The sequence below is a fragment of the Lepidochelys olivacea genome (genome assembly GCF_965140295.1).
Source record: "Lepidochelys olivacea isolate rLepOli2 genome assembly, chromosome: 1".
NCBI lineage: Eukaryota > Metazoa > Chordata > Testudines > Cheloniidae > Lepidochelys > Lepidochelys olivacea.
Window position 1 is genome coordinate 269475511 of NC_140411.1, and position 26367 is coordinate 269501877.

General features: G+C 42.5%; 1 protein-coding gene across 1 annotated transcript in view; it reads right to left on the minus strand.

Moving 5' to 3' along the window:
* The window catches only part of CFAP54 (cilia and flagella associated protein 54), a 216676-nt gene that overhangs the window by 65601 nt on the left and 124708 nt on the right, over positions 1 to 26367 (minus strand). The window contains exons 40-50 of the mRNA XM_084646844.1: positions 21254 to 21362; positions 19857 to 20009; positions 15927 to 16121; positions 15115 to 15202; positions 14489 to 14698; positions 11857 to 11923; positions 8009 to 8191; positions 4669 to 4755; positions 3684 to 3806; positions 2000 to 2053; positions 119 to 335 (exon numbers count right to left, since the gene is read on the minus strand). Of these exons, the coding sequence (XP_084502970.1) occupies positions 119 to 335; positions 2000 to 2053; positions 3684 to 3806; positions 4669 to 4755; positions 8009 to 8191; positions 11857 to 11923; positions 14489 to 14698; positions 15115 to 15202; positions 15927 to 16121; positions 19857 to 20009; positions 21254 to 21362 (1486 nt within the window). The remainder of the gene's footprint in view (positions 1 to 118; positions 336 to 1999; positions 2054 to 3683; positions 3807 to 4668; positions 4756 to 8008; positions 8192 to 11856; positions 11924 to 14488; positions 14699 to 15114; positions 15203 to 15926; positions 16122 to 19856; positions 20010 to 21253; positions 21363 to 26367) is intronic.

Here is a 26367-nt window from a genome sequence, read left to right on the forward strand (position 1 = left end):
TTTAAAATGCATCAGTATAATGTGTACAGAAATGCTAAAAATGATAAAATTATACATGAAACAAGCTGGAGAATAAAATAAAATGATGATCAGACTTTTTCATGACAATTATAATTACTTTTTATGCTTGACTCCATGATTCTGCTTGGCTTTTTTAAGCTAGTGTTATCCACAGAATAGATTGTTTTAATCACTTTTTCAGGAATGCTATTTATTGTTGCCGAAAGACAAATGATGAAATGCATTTTGGCCAAAGTTAATTTATTCATGATTTGTTGATCACACATTGAAACCACAGCTGGAGGTAGACTCCAATTAAATAAGTCTTCTAGTACCTACAAGCAAAGTAAATAATTTGAATTCATATGCAATTACATGCGAACCACCATATTTGAATTCAATAAAAGAAATGTGTACTCCACTTCAATTAATGACATTCATGAAAATACAAGTAGATATGACTATGACTCATACTAGATAATATAATATTTGTCACCATGGAGGAATTGGTGTTTTTCTGCCAAGTGGTCGCATATGGGAGAGCCTGACAGGTGAGTTTCCCGCTGGAGGAGAAAATCAATGACAGAGGCCGGATATTTCCATAATTTGTTCTATTTACAAAGTATGTATCTGTCCTTGAACAGAGGTAGTCACAAATAGTATACAATTAAACTTCTATATCAGTAATCTCAGCCAAAATCCCAATTCTGCTCCCAGACTTTATTCTTGTTAGAGAGATTAAGGCAGGGAGCAAACTCACATTATTTGTAACCCCCCACAGCAAAAAAAACCCCCTGCATCACAAAACTAACAATACTGTGTACTTGCTACACAACTTTGTATTTTTCATTCTACTCTCTGTAAATGCTTCCTTAATTATTACTAATAATAATTATAACTTTTTAGCTCTTCATAAATATTAAATTTTGTATCAAACCTCTGTATATCTATCTATCTTCCTACTGTATTTTCCACTGCATGCATCTGATGAAGCGGGCTTTAGCCCACAAAAGCTTATGCTCAAATAAATTTGTTAGTCTCTAAGGTGCCACAAGTACTCCTCGTTCTTTCTGCTGATACAGACTAACACGGCTACCACTCCAAAAGCTAGAAGAGGTTCTTAATATAGTACCATGAAGTATATAAATAGCAGAACTAACTAAATGAAATCTCAAGATAGAGCCACAGTGATCCTGTGGAGATTCTTCAGCTTTGGTCATGTCAAATCTCTGTCAGTTTTCTCATTTGGTAAACTGGCAATAATAATACTAACTGAATAATCCAAGAACTTTGCGATTATTGTATGTATTTGATTCCTTTAATCAATTTTAAGTCTCTCTTCTTTTCGCTTATAAATAAACCTTTAGATATTAGATACTAAAGGATTGGCAACAGCATAATTATAGGGTAAGATCTAAGTTATATATTGACCTGGGTGTGTGGCTAGTCCTCTGGAACCAGAAGAGCCCTTTGGTTGATGAAACTGGTTTTAAATAACCACTTATCATTAACTCTAGTGCCTGGGAGTCGAAACAAGGACTGGAATACCTAAGGAGGCTGCAGTTCTGACTTCTTGTTAGCCAGTGTGGTAAGACAGAAATTTACTTCTGTTGCTTGTTTGGTATTTCTCATGGAAGAATAACCACCAGTTTTGCAGTGTGTCTGCCCTATTTCTTAGCAGTTTGTCCTGAATCTGGTATTCTCAGTTGTGACACACCGAGGAACGGTGAGACTAACTTCTATCCAAAGAGGCCTATTGTGAAATTTAATGTATATGAAGTGCTAAAGAGTGTTATTATTAACATAAAATAATAAATAATAATAAAAGGAAACATTTACAGAGGCATATAATGGACAATACAAAGTTATATAGAAATCACAGGAATAGGTATATTCTCCAGGTCACATAATTCCTATTGACTCTTACAGGTACTATGCAGGTGAATAATCATGCTCTGAACTAACATTTTAGTTCTTGGAGATAAAGTTGTTTTCTTACCTGTAAGTTTGCATTCGTCAGGAGGGGTTTCGATGAGTCGAATTTCTGAAAAGACTGGAATTAAAATGTAACAATGAATGATGAATGAGTTGCTGATGCTCTTACAAGGAACTTGGGGGAAACCAGTGTAGTGGTACAGTGTCACATGCTATATTGTCATGTAAGCCTCAGTTCAGAAATGCATTTAATCATATGTTCAAATGCAGTTGACTTCAGTAGGGCTGAGCACACGCTTAAGTGCTGCTCTGAATAATGAAGGTTCCCAGAGGGCCAAAGAAAATATCATTAATGGTACTGGTGTCCTTTAAGGCCCAATCTAGTGGGGGTGCAATATGTTCACTCTCTTTCGGAAACACTGGTATCTTACTCTTGCACGACTTTCAGCTTCTTAACCCATGAAGTGTCTCCCTATGGTATTTGTTTGAAAGAAACATTGGAAATTTTAAATAAGATCACCTTTCTGTCTGAACACTTTTCATTTAAGCAATGTTTCATATGAAACCTAAGATTACTACACATTAAAATGGGGGAAAGGAAGATGTTTTTCTCTTTTTTTTAGATTATTTAATTTACGTTTTTGACATTTTGTATATTTTCAGCTTTTTTGTAATCTGTTTTCCTTAGCCCTGATTCTGGTCTCAATAACACTTGTGGAAAGGAAATCAGAATCCAGCCTTTTGTGCATTTGATGTCACTGCCTCTGCAGTCAGTTTCACTGGTTCCCCACAATCAGTCATTTTCCCCTGTTGCCTGTGTTAGCTTTTCACACAAACAGAGGAATAAAACATTTTAAAAAAAGAGGACCATGTAATTGTAATGCTACAAAATTTTCAAGGAACTTGGGGCCACATTTGGTATGTAAAAGTAATTTGTACTCATCTTTCCAGAATAACAGTGGCCCTTTTAAAAGGGCTACAAGCTTCTCCTATAGTGAAATGCTAAAAATGGTAACCAAATATTAATAGGAAGAGAGGAAGCTAATGTTAACTGAAGGCAATTAAAGAACTCAAGTAGTGAAAAGATACGATTTGTAATGTGTTTGTTTATTTTTAATCTAGCATGGGTGATTCTAATCCTCAAATGACAAACAACAGAACTAATCAGGCTATCAGACCTTTGTTTTGGACACCGAAGTATATACACACACTTATACACACACTTCTTTACATGAGATTACAGGAAAGGAATGTTAAAGTTGCAAAATAAAATGTTTCAAGATCAGGAGATGCCCAAGTGCATACATCCTTAACTCTGTCCCTTTGTGCATATGCATTATAAGAAAGGGTGAAATCCTAGCATCACTAAAGTCAATGGGAATTTTGCCATAGACTGAAATAAGGCTAGGATTTCACCCATAGTCTTAAACTACATGGTCACATACTACTTTTCCCTGCAAGACGCCTGCCTTACTCATTGTATAGTCTGGACGGAACTCAGTGAACAAGGAAGGTATTCAAACTTTATTTTTGTCTTCACTGTTCAATGACCGGTTCTCTCCCTCATTCAGTGCATGATACCTAAACTGCTTATTGCGTGATGCTGGAGTACTAGTAATTTCAGGAACTAGTAATGGCTCTACTGCTTGTAAAGGTTTTTGATCATTATAATTCAATGAAGGAGAACCAAGTGTTATAGTTTCGTGGCATATGAGGGTACAAATATAATTCAAGCATGCATATTTTACCATCATTTTCCCAATAAGTCTGTAGCCCGCAGGTACTTTCCAGGGAATTTTTTTGCCATGATTGAGCAGACACAGTTCATGGAAAGCCTCCGCAAAAAATCCTAAGTCTGTAAGTACTTTAATCTTTAAAGAAAAAAGAAACTGAGATTTAGTTTTAGTGTCTTTTCTTAGTCATTCCATTTACTTACAATAAAATATATTAAAAAGGGAAATCGTCAAGTAATTTTGACCCAAATTTTGACCACTGGACACAATTTAATGGAGAATGTTCATTGCTAGACAGCAATCCTGTATGTCTTGTACTGAATAAATGAACCCAAAAGCTGAAGTTTTCATGTAACAACAATAAAACAAACAACCTTTCTCCAAAACTGAAAAAAAAAAAAAACGTTCTCCATAATCCTCATCATTTCCTTGAGTCATCCAAACTCTAGAATAGTTAAGCTTTCACTTACAAGTTATGTTATTTTAAAAAATGCACTCACACTAAGATTTAAAGAACTTTAGCAGGAGTACAAATGAAGTGACAAAACTATTCCAAAAGTTATGACAAAGTTCTTGACGACGTTACTGGTGTTGACAGTGAGTAAGGAAGTGAATAAGGACAGCCACGCCACGTACACGTAACTTTAAAAAAAATTAAAAAGAGCAGGAGAGGGGAAAATCAATGTTTGCCAAAGAAAAAGGCCAGACTCAGAAGGGAATATGTTATGTTCATATTTTTGACTATTGTAGGAGTCTTGATTAGTAAAGACAGTAATAAAAATAAGTGATTTCAATTACAAAGGACTCTCAGTCCATCAAGATGCTCATTGAGAGAAAAATATTGAACAAGAATTCAAGTATAAAATATTTCTTTTACAGTTCATGGCACAATGTTATATACCAAGGAACAGTAAATCAATTACATTTAGTAATAAAGTTAAATGAAATGTTTATTTCAAAATGGAATACGTTGTAGCAGCTAGAAGGTTTATTACATTACCTTGAGGATTCTTCCTTCAATACATTTAACCGGGTCCCGACAAATTTCAGAAACAAAGTATTGGTACAATGTGAACAATGGCAAAACCTGCAGAAAAAAATGTTAGGTGGTCTAGACATAAAAGCCAGAAAGTCTGCCAACACAAAAATACAGTACTGCGAAGACTGTACATTAAAGAAAACACAGGAAAGTAGCCTAAGTTACAGTGGTAATACTTCCACTGCCATCCTGGCTTGACATCTTCTTCAGAACCGCTTCTCTTGTGTTCTGTGAAGAATGGATACTTTACAAAATTCTGTAAATGGCTAAAGCCAATCCTACTATTCTTAGAGCACTATCTTTCATCTGATGAATACAACAGACTTTAAAGTTTCCTCAAAATTATCCTCTTAGCTCAGGCGTGTTTGATGTACCATAGGAGAGTACATCTACTTGAATGAATTTAGTACACAGGGTTGCTCAAATAGTCTGCACTCGCCAAAAATTTTCTAAAACAATAACTAAAAGGATAAAAGTATACCTATGACATTATAAAATATTAAACACCTAGTCAAATATAATAATGTTCTAATTTAAACTATTTAGATTATAATACAAATTGAATCCTGACAAGGCTCAGTTGAGTTGAATCTGCTTATCCAACAGTGAATTTGTCTCTTGATCTAAATTATTTTTATTAGACAAAGTTAATAAAAGGTAAATGCTCGATCCTATAATCTTTACTTATGTGATTAATATTTAACTATCCAAACAGTCCCATTAATTTCAATTCAACTTCTGATCTAAGGGTAACTCACACAAAAAAGTATAATGTACTACGACCCAGTCCTGCAATCATAAATAAACATTGTTCACTATTTTAAAGATTAAAATATACTCAGGTTAAAAATCATATTTGGATTAACATTGAAAGAACTTTTGTAATCTGATTTACTGTTCACCACTTATACTGTTTGTTTTCTTTTTAATTTTCTTTCAGGGTGGACAATGAAAACAAGCTAGGCAGTGTTACTTTGGTTTATAGTTATTTTCTTGTCAATATCACTTTACGGTTCTCATGAACTAGTTTAATAGTTCTGTGTCTGAATTACAAAGTCCTCAAGGGAATCTTAGTCTCTTCTTAAAATGTTTTCTCTGCAAATTTAAAGTATTTCTGAAAAAATATATTCTGTAAAATATTATTTTATCAAACCAAAATCTGGAGCCAAATTTGACCTCACTTTAAGTGTGCTTTAATGGTGTCCGTTGTCTAAAACAGTCCCACAACTGATTACACTGTACAATAGAGTGGAAATGTAGCTCTTGATCTGCTGGTACTGCTATTGCAGTGCCTCTGATCCATGGCCTACTAGCTACTCTACCTGATACAGGAGCAATGTGTCTATAAATGTGCAGAAAGAGGTATGTGATTAGCAATCTGCTCTCTGAGATAGATAAGCAGGTGAGAGTATGTGTTTCATTAAAGTAGGAGAGAAAGAGGCAATCTGTATAGAATAAAATTAACCTGGGGGCTAGGAGGGGACATAATTAAAGTGGGAAATGGGAAAGAACTTGGTGGAGGGCAGGAGTACAGACGAGAGCCTTGCAGCAGGACCTGCTGCCATAACAGTGGAAGCAGGTAAAATGTACTTTGTTACAGGTGCAATTGGGTGGGCAAAAAAAAGAGACTGTGGTAATTTGCAGGAAAACACTAAATCTCCAGTCAGTTTGTCATAAATAGAATTTCAGCAAAGTAAAGCAAGTTTTTCTTTTTTTTTTAAATAAAGGTTTCAATACTTAAATTTAAGCGAGGGATCAAAAGAAATTTGCTGTCTATTATAACAGGAGTTAAAATATTTTTACATAGTTTAAACAAGATTTGTTTTATTCTTTTAGTGATAAAAATTGTGTCTAAATTCCATTTGTATATATATTAACCAACTTTAAAAAAAAATAGCATAGGAGAATCTGTCTTTCTTGTGGGATTTGCGGGATCTAAGATTTTTGTGGGTGAGAATGGGATAAAAACGCAAGAAAGAATGCAGGAGCGGGTGGGAGTGGTATTGTAGGGCAGGACGGAAGCAGGATTAAAGAAACAGTCACTCGCAGGGCTCTAGTAAAGATAATCAATTAGGGAAGGAAGTGGTGAAGACAGATCTTTAAGAGAAGGAAGAGGAAATGAGAGTGAGGAAAATAAAACTAAAATAACTTACTTGCTGAATCTATAATTAAAGTTCTCTAATGTGCTTTGAATATATTGCATCTACACTCACTTTTGAAGTAGAGCGGTTCTTGAAATCACATATATTATGTGTTTTCCTCTGAAGTGCTTAGGAACACAATGCATTTTTGGCTTCCTGTCATGTACAAGTGCCCTATCTATGCTAACCAATTGTAATCCACTGACAACCTGGACACACTGTGAGTGGTAGAAAAGCCAGCAGCTGCATCTACTTAGGAAGACACAGCATAAGCACAGTGGTTGTTTAGCTCTGCAGCGAATTCCATTTGTAAACTGGATAAAATCCTAGTTTATCTCTGCATCTGGCTTCATGTGAAAAGCACTTCTATGCCTGAGCTTAGCTCTACTCCTTGACTACTACTGACACTTTCAAGGAGGGAGGAAATAAATGAGAGAAAGAGAGAGACCATTACAATATTCCACCAACATGGCATGAAATAATAAATCAGTATTGCTGACCTTACACACACAAAATGTACAGACCCTAAGGCAGTCATTCTCAAACTTATTTGATCATGCCCCCCTTCTTTGTGTCTAATAGTTTATGCACTCCCTGCCCCAGGCACCCGGCCAGCAGCTGCCGCGCTCTGGCCACACAGCTCTGAAGTCAAAGCAGATAGCAGTGGCTGCTGGCCAGGTGCCCACCTCTGAAGGCAGCACCACCACCAGCAGCATAGCAGAAGTATGGGTGGCATGGTATGGTATTGCCACCCTTACTTCTCTGCTGCTCCTGGTGGTGACACTGCCTTCAGAGCTGGGCCCTCGGCCAGCAGCTGCCACTCTCTGGCTGCCCAGCTCTCAATGTGTGCAGTAAGATTTTTTCCCCTAAAGCTTCTCATGCCCCCCACCCCCAGAATACATTCTATGATATCCCTGGAGGCATCCCCCTCCTCGGGGCACACACACACCCCGGTTTGAGAATCTCTGCCCCAAGGGATTAAAAAATACAAAACTCTGTGCCATGACCCTGTTGCAACAGTCCCCAGACCACCAGCCAACAAAGATAACAAAGGCTCTCTCCAAAACATGCAGGGTACCCACAACAGATTAAGCATAACAATTTTCTATTAAATATGATGACTTACAATTCATTTATATATGTTTTTCAATAGTACTTACTATTAGATTTTGCTTTGCACAATGCAATTCAAATATAAGGAAACTCAGACTTGCAACTACAGTGGAGACATCAGCTCTGTAGCGATCAGAGAACAAATCAATGCCAGGAATAAGTTTGTGTATTTCGTATTGTGCAAAGTCACAATCAGCTGTGGGATGTGGAATAGAGACTCTAAACAGTGTCTGAAAATAATAAAAATGACATATTTGTAAGTATATATGCAGCTGTGAAGCATAAAAAAGGATGAACAATTCCCAAAGCTCAAAATGAAATTCAGTCAACTTCTATATTTCACCTGGTTCCAAATAAAACCATGCAAAATTGTAGAGGAATGATTAATGTTTTCATGTCTGAACCTTGATCGAGTGAGAGATCCGGCTGTAGATGGATAGAAGAGAGCATCAGATGACACTGAGCAAAGCACAGAAGGAGATCTAGGTCCAGAAAAGCCACAAACAATGTCTATTTGTCTGGATAGGTAAATTATATTCAAAGGTAAATTAAATTCAAAATTACTGCTAATTTGTTTTCAGTGGCTTTCTCTGTGTTGGTCCTCTTGGTCTGATAGGCAGAATGACTATCATCATCAACCAGTATTTTCCTGCTCTCTAATTCTATCCTTTCCTCCTTCAGAATTTTCTGGGAACCTATGCAGTCCCTGAGCAGATTTATAACAACCAGTTGTGTGGCAAAGGGAGAGGTGCTGGTAGTCTTAGTTATTTGTTGACTCAGGACTTGGAGGGAAGTCTGCAACAAACAAACTAAAACAAACACACCCACACCCACATCCATCCCAATAAACAAAATTACCACAAAAGAAGCCTCAGCAAATATGCCACTTCCTGCTAAGAAACCTTCCTAATGGGGTTTAGGGCTCAGCTTTCCAAGTCAGAGCACATCAAAACAAAACTTTAGATAGAGTGGAAGAAGTAGAATAGTAAATCTCCAGAGAGGCTCTTGAAAATATGTCAGGTAACCCCTAGGAGAAGAGTATAAAGCCTCCTGATAGCATACAGCAGGGCTGGCCAACCTGAGCCTGAGAAGGAGCCAGAATTTACCAATGTACATTGCCAAAGAGCCACAGTAATACATCAGCAGTACCCCATCAGCTCCCCACCGCTCCAGCCCCCAGCGCCTCCCACCCACCAGCAGCCCTGCCAGTCAGCTCCTCCCACCTACCATAATAATCTGTTTCGCATGAGTGGGAAGCTGGAGCGGGGGAAGGGAGAGGAGCAATGAGCTCATGGCAGGCTCGGGGGAAGGGGCAGGAGCCTTGGGGGAAGGGGTTGAGTGGGGGCAGGGCCTGGGGCAGAGCAGGGAGTTGAGCAATGAGCACCCACTGGCACACTGGAAAGTTAATGTCTGTAGCTCCAGCCCCAGAGTCAGCGCCTGTGCAAGGAGCCACATATTAACCTCTAAAGAGCCGCATGTGGCTCCGGAGCCACAGGTTGGCCACCCCTGGCATACAGGAAGGAATTAATGACTCATTCAAGCACTTCAGGAGCCAGGGAAAACAAGGAGGAAGGGCTTGTTGAGATTCCTCACCTCATGGAAGTCTTAAAGCATCTCTTTATGGAGAGTATCTTCCCCCACAGAAGGGCTTCTCTCTCTTTTGCACAAGCTCAGCAGGCTGGTTTGGTCTTTTACAGCCTGTGACTCCACCAACTTCCTGCTGCTTCTGGAAGAGTCACTACCACCTTTACACAAGCTAAGGGGCTGGTTTTGTCCGTCACAGCTCAGGACACTGCTTCAGCCACCTCCTTGTTTCACTGAGGTAGGTGAGATTTCTTTCATTGAAAGCAGAAACAACAATAGCCGTCCCAAGGTAAAAATGCTACTGTAAGAGGCAGAACCAATGGGAGGTTTTTTTCCCTTTTTTCTATTATGGTCTTCTTTGGTCACAAGAGAAATGGCTACTATTTGAAGACATGAACGCTACCCTCCTGTGCCTGCTGAGTGAGGGAGGAGTCAAAGTGAAAAAGCTGAAGAGAGAGCCCTAGAGAGTGGGAACATCCTGGATAATGATGGCCGGCATCCTGCCTGCCAGCGTCTTTGCTATGCTAGACCAAGCCACAGAATAGTACTGTTTTTGACATATGGACAGTAAGTTTAAATAGGGAAAATGTGTTTTCTTTGAGTTGTTTACTAAAGTTGATCCATCTTAAATGGATTTTAAGGGGCAAAACTTGTAGAAGGGCGACTATTGTACAAGATAAGAATGTTGTCTCTGAAATTGAAAATTCCTCCTATACAGAGTCTATGACATCACAGTTAGCACTCATGGCCTAGAGACTTGCCGTGTCTACACTGCCACTTATGTCGGCAAAAGCTATGTCGCTCAGGGATGTGAAAAAACACACCCTTGAGAGACATACATTTCACCGGCATAAGTGGTAAACGTGCCCAGTGCCATGTGGGTGGAAGAGCCTCTCCTGCCAATATAGCCACTGCCACTCACGGAGGTGGTTCTATTATGTCGATGGGAGAGCTCTCTCCCATCGGCATAGAACATCTACATGAGTGATCTTACAGTGGCGCCGCTGCATCAGTACAGCTGTGCCACTGTAAGCTCCCTAGTGCAGGCATGGCCTTACTGTTTATATATTCATGCAGCAATGTGAAACACAAAATAGCGAGCATAAACCTGGGACAATAACTAGATTAAAGACTATACCAGAAAGAGGAAACAAAGTTATAAAACAACCTTCCAAACCAAACAAGTTATGGGACTTTATCCTTGTTAGGTACCATGGCAGTGGACTGATCATATTTTGCAGCACACTCCCATCAAGCTACAGCCATCTGAATGAACTAGGACAGATCCTACTCCAGTCATGCACAAGTATTTCCAATGGGACAATACTGCGATGATCGGCTGATACTATTGCTCTCTGATTCGTGGAATCAACATTTTTCACCTTTGTATCACAGACGGTATAGTGCTAATAGATAATTGAAATGCTTTTGCTCAAATGTTAGGATTTGGTTTCTATTCTTGGTGAAGTTAACAGGGCTTCAATCTGGATGGGTTCTATCCTCGTGGATCAGGCTGCAGCATAAGGATCCTAGGATGATGCATGTGATTAAAATAATACTACGAATTTTCTATTCTCCATTTTTTTGGATGAAGCTGATTAAGTTCCTGAGGCTGCATTGGTAACTATTAGCATAGACCCCTTGTGCGTATGAGAAATCCAGTTGACAGGATATTTGTGATCCCTCTTTCAGGATCCCTGTTTTTAGTAAGATAATCTCCATTCCCAGAGTATACAGAAACATCTTTACTCCTGACTTTGTTTCCAAAAGATTGCATTCTTAATTTAAAGATCTTACTTTCTTTCTAAGTGAAATTTTTATTCATTTGAATGCTCTGCCATACCTTTTAGAGGAAACTTCTAACAGCTGAAAATTTAGCATGAATAGTCAATATTTTGCATTACCAAAAGAAACATTCTTCAGTGAATTTTTTAAAAAGTTTCTATACTCCCGGTTACCTAGTTAAAAATGTATGACAATCTATGAAGACTCTGTAGAGATCTGTGACAGGAAGCACCCTGCTGATATTGATAGTATCTACTTCAAGAGGAAAAAATCTATTTGACTGGCAAATGTTTTAGCCATCTTCAGATTACAATATTTTATTTCTTCTCTGGGAGACTAACTTCTTATTGAAATGATAATTTTTGAGACTAAAATACATGTGCATAAGTTGGTATCTACCTTCAATCTTGACTCTACATAATTTGATATGGGAATATTTTTATATCATTGGCCATTTATTGAGTTTTATACCTTGAAAACAATATGCCAACTATTGAATAAATTCTAAATGAAAATATATCCTTACCTTAAAAAGTATAGCAGAGAAAATGCAGCATTTAGTTCTTAGTCTCACATTTGATGTCAATATATACCTAAGTATAACATATAGGTAAGACATTTGAATGTGTTCATTAATTTATGTTAATTAACAAAGCTTTTTTTCCTACTATAATAATTATTAATAATGACCTCTAGCAGTTTTTCAGATTTGAAAATGTTACGTCACATGGCTTAATGAACTACTGGAAGGTTCTCAATATTATGGTCATGAGGGCAGTGTAAGAACCTATATAGAAAAAAGAGAAATAAATAGATATGTGGCTATATCCTCCCTCATAATACCTCACCAGAGATTTCATGATGATTGGCCACTATGGTGTGTATAATATGTGCAAAGTGCTTTAATCTTTTGCATGTTATGGGGCAAAATCCTTACCTCTGCTCCAGTCCCATTACTTTGGGTAAGAGGGCCAGAGTAGCACAAAGGGGCTCTAAAAGCCCTGGAAATTGATGGAGAAGGATTCCCTCAGTGCAGGAATTGAGGAAGAAAGCTGTAAGGCTGCTTTCCCAGGGCTCCCTCACAAGCCCTAGCTGTGACAGATCTGGCAATTTCCTGCAACATCCTTGGGAGACCTAACTGAATTAAATGTAAGTATCTTTGGGGTTCATTGTATAATTATGGGCCAGTGTTGTATGTAACCTCCACGGTGGGGATATGTTTACATATGTGAGACCTGGAGGATCAAAGGACTATATTGAACAATGTGCCAGATAACAATGGACTTGTGGAACAAAAAGTGGTAAGTGGTTTTCCTGGGGAATATCTAGGGGGAGGTAAATATAAATTCCACATCTCTGGGGAATGCAAAAACCCAGCCTTTTGAAAATATGGCCTGAGGAGGGGTCACTGTCTGCTGATCACTTACTACATGAGACCAAGATCAAAGGCCCGTGCTGTAGAAAAGAAAAGGCTGAACTATTCCTGGTTGTTCTGGTTCTGAATCTGATACAGTCATGAACTTAAAAAGAAAAGGAGGACTTGTGGCACCTTAGAGACTAACCAATTTATTTGAGCATGAGCTTTTGTGAGCTACAGCTCTCTTCATCGGATGCACTCAGTGGAAAATACTGTATTTTATATTTTATTTTCAAGTACTCCTTTTCTTTTTGCGAATACAGACTTACATGGCTGCTACTCTGAAACCAGTCATGAACTTGTAAGCACAGGGAAAACCTAGTTGTGAGGTTTGATGGAGTGACACTTATCAGAGCCAGAGACTGGAGTTGGGGTGACCTCTTGAAAGCTTTTTAGCATGCATGTAGATTCTTTTATTATTTTAATATGTTTTCTCAGTAATGCTCTTACCTTCAGAATAAATGTACTTGCTTATAAAGAGCTATACTATAATTCATAGCTGTGGGCCATTAGGCTGTCCATAGCCTTTGAAGAGAAAGCAAACAGGAGATGGTACCCTGTTTAGGCAGTCTGGCTTGCTGGGAATATCAGTGTAGGCAGGGAACTGCACAGCCTGGAAAAATCCTGGTCAGGAGGCAGACAGACAGGGGTTACTACCCAAAAAAGGTGACGGCTGAGGAGATGGGTACCCTTGGTGGACCACGGAGGGGGAATACAGGTGCATTTGCCCCGAACTGTGACACTCACATGGGGTGGAAGTGTACTGGGATTGCGGCCATAGTGCTGCAGAGATTCTGGGTGCACTGTGGAGCAAGGCATCCCAGGGACAGGCTGCTGCTTAAGTTACACCTGGGGCTGCAGAGCAGCTCAGGATCAGTGGCCACAAAAGGTAGTTTAAGCCACCTATGCCCCCACCCCTTTTTTCCCCCCTTGGCTGCTAATTCTGTGCCATGCCTCTTAGAGGCACAAAACAGAATCTTAACTATGGTCTTTTAACAGTATGCATACGATAGCTTGGCTGATATAGTTATTTGTGGTAGTCCGGCATACAACAGATAAAACTTCATCTGACCTAAGACTAATCAGAAAAATTACAATTTTTCCGCATTAAATTTGCCCTGATATATTAATATTCATTAAGAGCACTAACTTGAGAATTTTGATGTTTCTATTGAAAATTAATAAGGATGTAAAGTCCTTTTGGCTACAATTTGTCAATCATTTATTAGATTTTTATGTTTTATACATATATTATTATTCTATTCCTATGATCCCTCCCTGTGCCATGCAGCTGCAGTTAAGATCAGAGGGCAGTGCTTGAGAGAGGGGGCTGTCCGCAGAGTGTTCTCAAAGAGGGCCACTTCCCTTTAGAATACTCTCCACGTGCTGATCTAAAATAGCTTAAATCTGTTAACCTTCTGGGCATGCTACAAAGTTCAAGTGCTTGAGTGGGAACTGGAAGAAGACTGAGGAAGCTGGGGGATTAATTTTTGTTTTAAGGAAAAACTGTGATGCAGTGTGGGAATTTACAGTTATACTGTATTGGGCATGCTCACTGTTAATTAGCAAGGGACATGGTCAGGGTAATAGCAGAAGTACAGCTGCTTTGACTGATTTTGTTTTATAACTCCTCTTTAATGTGTTTTTAAATTTATGTTGGGGCACTCAAGGCCTTAGATGGGCATTTGTTGATGTGGAGTTCTAAAATCTAAAGAAATACATTAAAAAATAAAATACTTACTGAGCTATCTTAGCCGCTAAAACTGCTGCATGCAAGCACCCCCAAATTCCAGCTTGATAAATACATTTCTCACTAAAATGTTTAGAACTTCCATCCGTAAAGTCGTCAGTAACATTTTTTGAAAAGCCATCTAACTCTTGCCAGTTGTTAAGTACATCAGCTATGTTAAGTGTTTCATCAAGGGCTTGACACCAGTATTTAAAAGCAGCTCTGTAACATAAAAAAATGTATCCATCATATTGCTGACATCTTCTGTAGCAGAAGAAGAGTTTTATTCTGCTTTCTATCAGCTACAAATAATTGTTATTCAGACAGAAAATTGGAATCTAGTTTGTAAGACACAAAAAATATAATTTTTGATCAACTCACAAGTTGATCAATATTTTACTAAGATCAAATAGCTGTACGGTAAATGGCATAGTTACTTCATAGAGACGCATATATATCGGTTCCAGAGAAAGCCATTCATTAATGTAGTTAGTAGAGAAAATGGATGGGAGAACAATATGGAAATGAAGACAGCAGGTTAACTCATAGAAGAACTGAAAGTCAGGAGAAATATAGATAAAATTACAAAAATAAAAAGTGTCATTTTTGTATCTACTGTTCATCCAGTGACTATGTACCTCTTCTTTCCTGCATAAAAGTGAAGATTTCCAAGTTCATGTAGAGCCTGCACCTTGAGGTCTCTCTGGTTATTTATTTGAAGGATTTCTGTTTTTCATCAATTAGAAAAAAATCCATTATAACATTAAAACCATTACTGGATCTTGAACAACTTTGCAACAGAAATAGATTTGCACACGGGAGATAGTAAATAAGATTATGAATATTTTATGTAAAGGTTTCTGAGGATTTGGGGATATTTTAATTTCAAATGTGTGACTGTGGACCCAACCCTATTCCTACTAACTCCAACTGGAGCAAGACATATGCATGAATCTCTTTCAGACTGATTAAATGGACAGAACTTGTTTGAAAATAAGCATTCATGATACAAATGCAATTCTCTCATTTCTACAGGTTGCATACAGCAGTTTAAAAAATCATAAACCCCCTTAGCTGTCAAATGGTTTCCTGGGAAAAGTCTATAAAAGGAAGTAAAGGGACACGGTCAGATGATAAAATCATGAGCCAGATTCTCAACTGGTGTAAATCAGCGAAGCTCCACTGAAGTAACATTTTTCATATGAAGAGATAACTACTGAAAATTGTGACTGAGGTATTGGCTTGTTTTGGATCATATTGGGGAAATTATTTTTTATTGCGGGGTGGGGGTAGGGGCTGTCCCATAATCACTATGTGGATGGGGAATACCTGCTGTGAAGACTGTCTGACGTGAAAGGGACAGAGAATAAAACTGCATGAAGAAGAACATGAACATAGGTAAACAGAGTTGTTTGTATTAGCTGTAAACAAAAATATGTAAATATCTTACCAATAGTTTTTTCATATGAAGAGACAACTACTGAGAGCTGTGACTCAGGTAATGGTCTGCTTTCGACCCTACTGGGGAAATTAAATTTTTCTTGAGAAAGGTCATGTGGTTTTGGTAGAAATGTCAGTTCAGCTCCCACACTAAATTCCACTTTTTCATTTGAAGAGATCCGATAGGGTACTCTTCCAAAGGTATCTAGGTCAGAAATGTAATTTACTTACTAAATATAGTTTACAGCCATATTTCCTTCACATAAATGATTCTAAACCATATCACCCAAACAAAATATTTTCAGTGTCTGATTTCTACATTACATTTCTGGTCTTTATAATAGCAGGTTAGAAGGAATAGCCAACTTGTGATTAAAAGTGAATAAACATGGGAAAAGAAAAGCAGGCTGCATTTTTCAGAAACATTTTCTATCCCTGCAGTATATATATTAATTTGCACTGAATAAATGAATAATGACACACTGAGCATTACTTGTACTCTGGATTTAGCCTGAAAGCACTAAACAAACAAGTTTTTAAATGTTCCTATTTGCCCCATATAGCTTTCAAGGAGAAACTTTCCAGGACCAGAAAGTCAGTCAGCAACTCAACACAATGTCAATCCAGAGATATACAGCAAATTAAGTAGTATTCTATTTTACACAGTGATGAATGCTGGAATCATTGCAGACATGATGTTCTGTATGCCAAGTAACTGTGGTTCTTCAAGATGTGCTGTCCATATGCACTGAGGCTGACCTCATACACCACATGGTATAAAAGCTGGGGTGACCCCAAGTGTCCCTCAGTTCCTTTGCCAGTATAGAATCCAGGTGTTATAGGATTCTGTAGTTATGTGGAAGAAACATGGGTTGTGGAATACACCTCTAGAGGAATCACAAGTACAATAAAGTAAGTAACTGTTTCTTCTTCTTCGAGTGCTTGTCCATGTTATTCCACTCCTGGTGCCTTACAAGCAGTAACCTACATCATGGAAGGTGGATGCTCAGAGTCTACCTGAATAGCAACTGCAAGACAGTTTTGCCAAAGTGGGCATCAGATTTTCATGACTCTACTAAGGAGTAATTTTGTGTAAATGTATGTACTGAATCCTATGTTGCTGCCCTACAAATTTTTCAGATTGGAACACTTCTCAATGAAGCTGTGGTAGCTGCCTGAGCCATCGTGAAGTAAGCTATAATGTTGAAGCTGGGTCTAAATTCGCATATTCATAGTATAGCTTAAGGCAAGTAGAAATCTAGTTGAAAAATCTCTGGGTCTAAGTAGCTTGATCTCTTACCCTATCTGTATAAACTACAAAAAGCAACATGTGGAGTTGGTCACATGTTGTGGAGGTTTCCCTCAAATGAGCGAATCATCGAGGTATGGGTAAATCTGGACTCCTTGTTTTCTCACATAACAAGGGCCCTCAATGAAGGCCCTCAGTGCTGCCAATAGACCAAATGGTAGAACACTCTACAGATTTTGGAAAATACCCACTTGGAATCCCAGCAGGATGAGCAGGATGGATTACTATGTGAAAATAAGCATCTTAGAGGTTGAGAGCTGCATACCAGTCTTGTGCCTCAATGAAAAAAAAGTTACAGAGGGCAGTTTTACCACCTAGAACTTGAATTTGCAGCTGAAGGTGGTTAGCTGTGTCTAGTCCAAAAATGTGCACCACTTCCTTTTTTCCTTCAATACTGAAAAGCATTAGGAATAAAACCCCTTCCCTTTGTATTATAGAGGCACTTCTTTCACTGCACCAAAACTTAAAAGGGACTCCACTTCTTGATGTAACACACTCTTGTGAAAGGGGTCTCTGAAAAGGGATTGGGAATAGGGCTGGTAGGTGGGGAGGTCTGGATTTCTCTAGAATACCCCACCTCTGTGATCTCTACATCCAATGGTCTGTAGTGGTGAGGTTCCAGGCCCCACAAAAATAAAACAAATGGTTCTGAAAAGCAGGGGGGAGGAAAAAGATACTCCAGAAAATGTACATGGCTCCCAAACAAGGAGTCAAATTAGCTGCCTTGATGATGACATTGAAAGGTCAACAGATAATGAAGGAGGAGGCAGATGATTTCCTCCTCTGGTATCTTTTTCTCTTTTTAGCAGAGGCCATCTGAACCTTCTGAGTGTAGTAACTAGAGCTGGTTGGGAATATTTCAACCAATTTTTTTTATTGGAACCAAAACTTGTATGTTTCAACAAAACTTTCAATGAGAAGGTTTCTAAGGTACAGAATTGATTTTTTAGGGTGGGGGGAAGAGAGAGAAAGAGAGAGAGACACCCTCCCCCCTCAGAAAATAGCACCATGCGAGGGCACTCATCTGACACATGGAAGACCCAGGTTTAAGTCCCTGCTCTGAATCAGGTTTTATTCAACCAATTTCTGTTGGTCAGAGAGACAAACTGTCAAGTTTACCCAGAGCTCTTCTTCAGATCCGGAAGCTTAAAAGCTTGCCTCTCTCACCAACAGAAGTTGGTCCAACAAAAGATATTACCTCACTGTCTTGTCTCTCTAATATCCTGGGACTAACAAAGCTGCAACAACACTGCATACCGCAATATAGGCAGTTTTAAACTCAAGAGACTACATTTGACCATATTGTAGATATGTTCATAAATGCTGATCTTGGATTTATTTTTTAAAAGTTGTAATTCATTGTGTCTTGAAAAATAAATGTTGTGATGCTGAAAGATGTTAATGGCTGCCATCATGAGGGTCTTTGACCTATAGATAATCAAAGACTGCACTGTCCTAAGTGCTCTTCTTTCAGGCTGAGTAGAAGGAGCAATCAAATGTTCCTCCATGTAGCTACCACAGTAAAATAGGAAGCCACATCCCAAGGCACTTGGGTACAGAACAAGGCCTGAACGCGAACTAATCCAGGGAGAATAAGAGGAGGTTAACTGAAACTATTTGCAAATGCAAGGGCTATTATATTGGTTACAGCTGTATGTCTGAGTGTGAACTGAGAAGAAAGCCAGCAGAAACATGAGAAGCAGTCATGCATATGGCACTGCGAGGAAACCTAGAGACAGAAGCTTTTCTGAGGCACAGTACTCACTGGAAAGGCAGACTTGGATTTCTGAGAAAGGAAACTGCCTGCTGTTCTTTGTTTCTATTATGTTCAGGGAAACAGAACTCTATATACAATCCTTGTAAAAAAAATAGGACTGCATTAGAGACATTCCTAACTCTATCTTCAACTTCTCCTCCTAATGAAAATAACTCATCAAGAGGCCCAAATACTGGCTAACAACTCAGGCCAAAAAAGGGCAACAAGAATTAAATGGATAACGTAAAGCTGTAATGAATGAATGAAGCTGTAATGAAGAACATAAGAACAGCCGTACTGGATCAGACTGAAGTTCCATCTAACCCAGTATCCTGTTTTCTCAGAGTGGTTAATGCCAGGTGTCCCAGTGGGAATGAACAGAACAGGTAATCAACAAGTGATCCATTCTCTGTTGCCCATTCACAGCTTCTGGCAAACAGAGGACAGGGACACCGTCTCTGCTCATCCTGGCTAATGGCCATTGATGGACCTATCCTCCATGAATTTATCTAGTTCTTTTTTGAACCCTGTTATAGTCTTTGCCTTCACAATATCCTCTGGCAAAGAGTTCCACACGTTGACTCTGCATTGTGTGAAAATATACTTCCTTTTTATTTTTATTTTTTTGAAGACTATGGCTGTTCTTATGTTCTTAAAGAGAAAAATGTTTGATTAAATTTTGGCCTTACCAGAGTTCAGAATTTTTCTTTAAATAAAAGTGACTATTATCTTACTCTCAACTATCACTGGATTTTAAAAATTGATTTTCCAATATTTGCTACTAAAAATATGTACCATGTGCAGTCACTTGTTATAGGGGTGGCTTGGAACCACAAACATTTGATAATTAAGGGACACCATAACAAACACCTTACCTTGTGTGTGAGCAAGAAATAGCGAAAGCAATTTTCTGCTGTGTCTAAGTGCTCTGCTGTGGTATTTAGATTTTTCTAGGGTTTCTCTGAAACATTTCAGTGTGTCTGTCACATCAAGAGGGACACAAACTAAGGATTGTGCTTGACTGCCATCTAAAAGGAAGTAGGAATTAGTAACAATTTTTATATTTTACAGTGAAATATAAGAGCATAGATGTAGTTGAACAACTTCTCAACTATTAGACAAAATACATTTAATACACTGGGTTGATTAGATTTCCAATTGGTTTATGAACATAAATCTAAAGCATTAACAGACAGTTAATAACACTACTTTTAAACTTTTCAAATATGTTTTAGTGTTGTAAATAATAGATGGAGCACTGGGCACCAGAAGTGAGAGCAAGGATTCTGTCTTTATTGTGGTCTCAATGTCATCTATTGTTCAGTGATTTTACCCAGCTTCCTTAATTCACCCCCCACGCCCTCTCTTGTATGTGATACCTTGACACATATGTGATATTTAGAACCGTCTTCTTTTTCCTTCTGAAGGACCTGCCAAGGCTTTAAACTTTTCACTATTATCCAATTTTAATAGATTTGAAAGGCTCTTCTTATAATTACAACAGACCTGAACTATCTAGTCCAGGGATGGGCAAACTATGGCCCGGGGGCCACATCTGGCCCTTCAGATGTTTTAATCTGGCCCTGAAGATCCCACGAGGGATCAGGGTCCAGAGCTTGTGTGGCTCCATGCTGTAGCTCCGTACGGCTCCCGGAAGAAGCGGCATCTCCGCCCTCCAGCTCCTATGCGTAGGGGCAGCCAGGGGGCTCCGCAAGCAGCCCCTGCCCCAAGTGCTGCCCCCACAGCTCCCACTGGCCAGGAATCGCTGCTTGAGGTAAGTGCCACCTGGAACCTGCATCCCTGACCCCGTCCTGCACCCCAACCCTCTGCCCTAGCCCTTAGCCCTAGCCCGGGACACCCTCAACCCCTCATCCTCAGCCCCACCCCAGAGCCCGCATCCCCAGTTGGAGTCCTCACCCCTGCCCCCACACCCCAACCCCCTGCCCCAGTCCCGTGCCCCTTCCCAAACCCTGAAGTCCTAATTTCTGGCCCCACCCCAGAGCCCTCACCCCAACCCCCAATTTCATGAGCATTCATGGCCCGCCATACAATTTCCATACCCAGATGTGGTCCTTGGGCCAAAAAGTTTGCCCACACCTGATCTAGTCTCTTTCAAAACAATATTTCTGAAGCACTCATACAGTTGTAAAAACAGAATTCAATAGCTTCCTAATTTCTATGAAAGAGAGATTCTGAGGTAGGGTAAAAATTAATACAAAACAAAACTTTTTGGAGAAAGAAAGGACTGGATTATGCTGGAATGTGTTCTGACCTGTATAAATATCTGGCATCTCAGGAACAAAATGGTGTCCAGAAACTGTCACTTCATTAAATCTGCTGGCAACACGCAACTGTTTTCCAATGAAGTTTCTGCAATTTATCTAAAAAAGAAGGTTTTCCACTTAGTCACTCATTTATAATTAAAATGGCCAATATTTTGTAATGTGGATTCCCCAAGTTAGGCACCTAAATCCATACTTAGAGGCCTAAATAAAAGAGGTCTGATTATCAAAAATACTAACCAGCTGCAATTGCCATATAAATCAACAAGAGCTTCAGATGTTCTGCACTCTGAAAAGCAGGCCTCTTAAGAATCTAGATGTAAAATCACATGCCTAACTTTCAGGCATTCGAGTTTGGAAATTTAGGGCCAAGACATCTACGTACTTAAAACTATCCCTCATTTCTTGCTTGTCAGAATTAAGAGCCATACAATGACATGCAATACACTATTACATATCATAACTTTCAATCTGTCATGTTTCTCATAAAATATTAAGCTTATTGTATTATTAGGATAACTGAGTAAGAATCATGGTATTGTGACAAAGTTCCTGCTCTACCTTGGTAGGTCTTGCGCTTATTGGCGGATTTGCTCACCTTGGAGCTTCACGGCAGCCCTCAGCTTGGCCATTTTTCTGAATTCACAGTCCAGATCAACTCCTCCTGTGTCTGACCAGGAGTTGGGAGGATTTGGGGGGAACCCGGGCCCGCCCCTCTACTCTGGGTTCCAGCCCAGGGCCCTGTGGAATGCAGCTGTCTAGAGTGCCTCCTGGAACAGAAGTGCAACAGCTACAAGTCCCTGGGCTACTTCCCCATGGCCTCCTCCCAACACCTTCTTTATCCTCGCCATAGGACCTTCCTCCTAGTGTCTGATAATGCTTGTACTCCTCAGTCCTCCAACAGTCCGCGTTCTCTCTCTCAGCTCCTCACACACACACACATACCACAAATTGAAGTGAGCTCCATTTTAAAACCCAGGTGCCCTGATTAGCCTGCCTTAATTGATTCTAGCAGCTTCTTGATCGGCTGCAGGTGTTCTAATCAGCCTGTCTTAATGGTCTCCAGAAGGTTCCTTTCTGTTTCAAAAACCTTCCTTGATACCTTACCCAGGGAAAAGGGACCTACTTAGCCTGCTCTCCTGCTGCTGCCCTCTAGCCTGGGCTTTCCTTGCTTTTTGCCCCTGCTTTTGGCTTCCCCCCGACTGGGCCAGACGCTCTCCCCACTTTCTTTTCTTTTCTTTTTGTTTTTTTTTTCTTTCTCTGCTGTTGCTAGCGTGCTGGCCAGCTGCCGGCTGGCTATTAGCCCACCCGCCCTCGGACGCTGCTGCCGCTCCAGCTGAACCCCCCTCCCCCCGTGAGAGAGGGGAGGCCTGCCAGCCCGCTTCCCTGGAGGGGGAGAGTGGAAGGACGCAGACCCAGCTGCTTGCTGTTTGTCTGCAGACCCGTCTCCGGTTGAGAGGAATCTTATCACTTGCTCCGGCATTTCTGGAATGCAAAAAAGAAAACCCGGAACAGACAAAGAAACAGCCATCTACCAGAGGAACACCGCCCGGGGAACTTACAAATCACCGTGGAGGGGGCCCAAGACTGAGTAACTTTCGAACTGTGCTCTTGTGTGGGGGGAGGCCTTGACTGTGTCGTGACTGTGTTTGTAGGGACACAGGTGGTGTGGCACGGAGCTGCCCCCCGATCCATCTGTGTCCTTCCAACCCCCATACTATGATCTTCACCCCCCCACACACTCCACCATCTTTGCTGGCTGTCTAACATCTGCCTCTGGAATCAGCTGCTTGTCCTGATTCCACCGTGTGGGCCAGAAGCACCAGCCAACCAAACAGGACTCTCTGGACAAGCGTATGGTGGTTCATGTGCCCCCCAACCCCGAATTGTCCACCCCACAGCTTGTCCCTTTCTACCTGACCCCAACTCCTGTTAACCACCTGCCACTGCCCCCGCTGGGGCATCGGCAATGGAGGGCACCGGGGTGACCTCCGCTGCTGCCATGCCCATCGCCTCCCCAGTCGCTAGGGAAGCCCCACCAGCCGGCGGGAAGGGCCAGGGCAAGAAAAGGGGAAGGGCCCCGCTAAAACCACCGGGCCCTCCATGGCAGGGGCCACCCCCACTGCTCCGGCCCTGTCACCGACCACAGCCTCCTTCCCCGCTGCCCCCTCCACCAGCTCTGTGGGTGTCCCTTCCTCAGCCCCCAGGAAGTATGCCCGGGCGGCGGCAGCCCCCCTGCCTGCCGCCTCGTCATCTCTCCCGCCCACCACCTCCGCCACCATCAATAGTGGCTGGGGCCCCTTTCCCACCATGACAAGGAAGCACGGTGTCCGATGCCTCCTGGTGCCCGCCTTGCCCCACGTGGAGACCTACGTGCGGGCATTGGCGAGGTTGGTGGGGCCCTCGGCCATTGTGGCGGCCTCCAAAATGTATGGGAAGGTCGTCTTCTTCTTAGCATCGGAGGCTGCCGCCCAGGAAGCGGTGGAGAGGGGCCTGGCGGTGGGGGGGATATTTGTCCCCCTAGAGCCGCTGGAGGACCTGGGCGTCCGCCTGGTCCTCACCTCTGTCCCTCCTTTTCTCCCCAATGCTGCCCTGTTACCGCCCTTTCCACCCTGGGGAAACCTGTTTCTGTTATCAGCCCTCTCCCGTTGGGCTGCAAGGACCCCACCCTCCATCACATCTTTTCCTTTGGCCAGCAAGGGCAACTTCTACTGCTGTCAGCGGCATGTGACAGAGAGGCAATCAAGGGGTCCTTCCTAGTCCCCCACCAGGGGGCCCATTACCGGGTGTATTTCTCCATGGGGGAAGCCCGGTGCTACCTCTGCCGGGCATCAGGGCATGTCCAGAGGGACTGCCCCTTAGCCCGGCAAGGAGGGGCACCTGGGATCCCCCGAGACCCGGCAGGACATCGGCCCCGTTATTGCCGACGCCCCTGGCCATCCGATACCCGAACCCACCCCGCCTCCTCTTCGGACCACCACTTCTCCCGCTCAGGCCCAAGGGGCACCTCCCCTACAAAGCCCAGATGAGCGGGAGAGCACCGCCCTTGCTGCTGACAATCTGGCGGGGCCTATGGAGGAGGGTGTGGCAGAGATACCACCAGGCATGGGAGAGAGCGTCGTGGCGGGTGCCAATGGGGAGAACCCCAGGGCGACGGAAAGTGTCCTCTCCTCCATGTTCGAGCAGATCGAGGCCCTAGATCTGACCCCACTCGCCCAGGGGGAGGATGACCTTTTGCCAGCAAACCTCGATTTGGGCGACCTCACTCCACCCCTCTTTTCCCCATGCTCCCTCCCCCTAACTGCTGTTTCTGCTCCCACCTCCGAGGAGCCCCAGGACTCCTTCATCGACCCGGCCGCTGATGGCACCCCGCTGACGACCACCGAGCCTGCTCAGGTGGCAGCCAGCGCCACACGGCCAGGACACGAGCCGGCAGGGGCACCCCCCATTGGTGCGGAGCAATCCATTTCCTTCCCAGGTGGGGGCCCAACAGAAGATAATCCACCTCCTGATGCTGTAGCCGCTAAATCCACCATACAGCCCGTGCCTGGTATCACTGAGAGCTCCCTCCCTACCCCCTTAACCCTCGAGCCTGCTCGGGAAGCGCCACCATCCAGCTGCTTGCCTCCCTAAACCCAGAACCTCGCCTCTGCCCCTGCCCCTGCCCCTACCCCTATCCAGTCTACCTCCTGCAATGTTATTGCAGCCCCCGGGGCTGTCTCCTTCCCTTTTCCAACCGATGACCTCCAGGGAGCGGCCTTTGCGTTCTCCTGCCCCGACCCATTAGGGGCTGCTATTTTCCCTCCATCACCCCCTATTGCCCCAGAGTTTGAGGTGGGCCTAGACGCTCCAGCCCATCAGGCACCCTGTCGGGGGTCCGCACCCTGCTTGCCCGTTTTAGTGGGCCACGGGGCTGCACCAAGGGCCCCGCCGGGGAACAACTGGGAAACCGTAACCCCATCCCCCCCGATGAGCTGCGAGGAGAGCTGTGGAAGTTTTTAGAGGATGTCCGTGGCTCCCACAACAAGGTACAGCTTGCTCTCCAGCGATGGGGGGATTTTTTTCAAATCCTCTGGGCCACAAGGGCCCTCATGGGGGAAGGTAAAGGGACTGGGAAGCAGAATGCCGCGGCCTACTGGCGGGTCCGCGTCTTCTGTGACCAATTACCTACGGGATGAGTCAGGGACTGTCGCGCGGCCTGCTGGGGGATGCGAGCATCTCTGCCAGTGAGGACCCCCCCAGCGCGCCCCATGACACCTCTCACCATCACAACGTTAAACATCCGGGGTTGTAGGATTGCTCTCCACAGGTCCCAGGTGCTCTCCTTCCTTCAGGAGGGAGGGTACTCTGTGATTTTTCCTGCAGGAGACCCATATGGATCCGACCGCTGAAGACAGTTGGCGGCTGGAGTGGGGGACAGGATCTACTTTAGCCATTCCACGATTCGGAAGGCTGGAGTGGCGACCCTGTTCTCCCCCGACCTACGGCCTGAGGTGCTAGGGGTCGCCGAGGCCATGAAGGGTCGCCTGCTGCAACTCCGGGTCCGTATAGAGGGGCTTGTGGTTAACCTCGTTAACGTCTATGCCCTGACATCGGGCCTGGAGCGGTTGCAATTCTATCATCAGGAAGCGTCCGCCTTCCTCGGCACCTTACATTCTCATGAGTGCCTGGTCCTGGGAGGGGATTTTAATACCACTCTCAAGGAGCGAGACCGCTCAGGGACCGAGCAGTGCCTGGCCGCCGCGGACACACTCCGGGAGATAGTTGAACATCACTCCCTAGTGGACATCTGGCATGACCACCATCTGGATGACACTTCCATGTTCACCTTTGTCTGGGTGGAAGCCCATCGGTCGAGCCACTCCCGGTTGGACCGCATTTATCTATCACGCTTCCATCTCTCACGAGTCCACTCCTCCAGCATTCGGCTGGCCCCATTTTCTGACCATCACCTAGCCACCGTGACAGCCTCCCTCTGTGCAGAGAGGCCGGGACCAGCCTATTGGCATTTTAACTACAACTTGTTGGAGGATGAGGGCTTCGTGACGTCCTTCCGGGAATTCTGGCTGGTCTGCCGAGGGCAGCGGCGTGCCTTTCCCTCGGC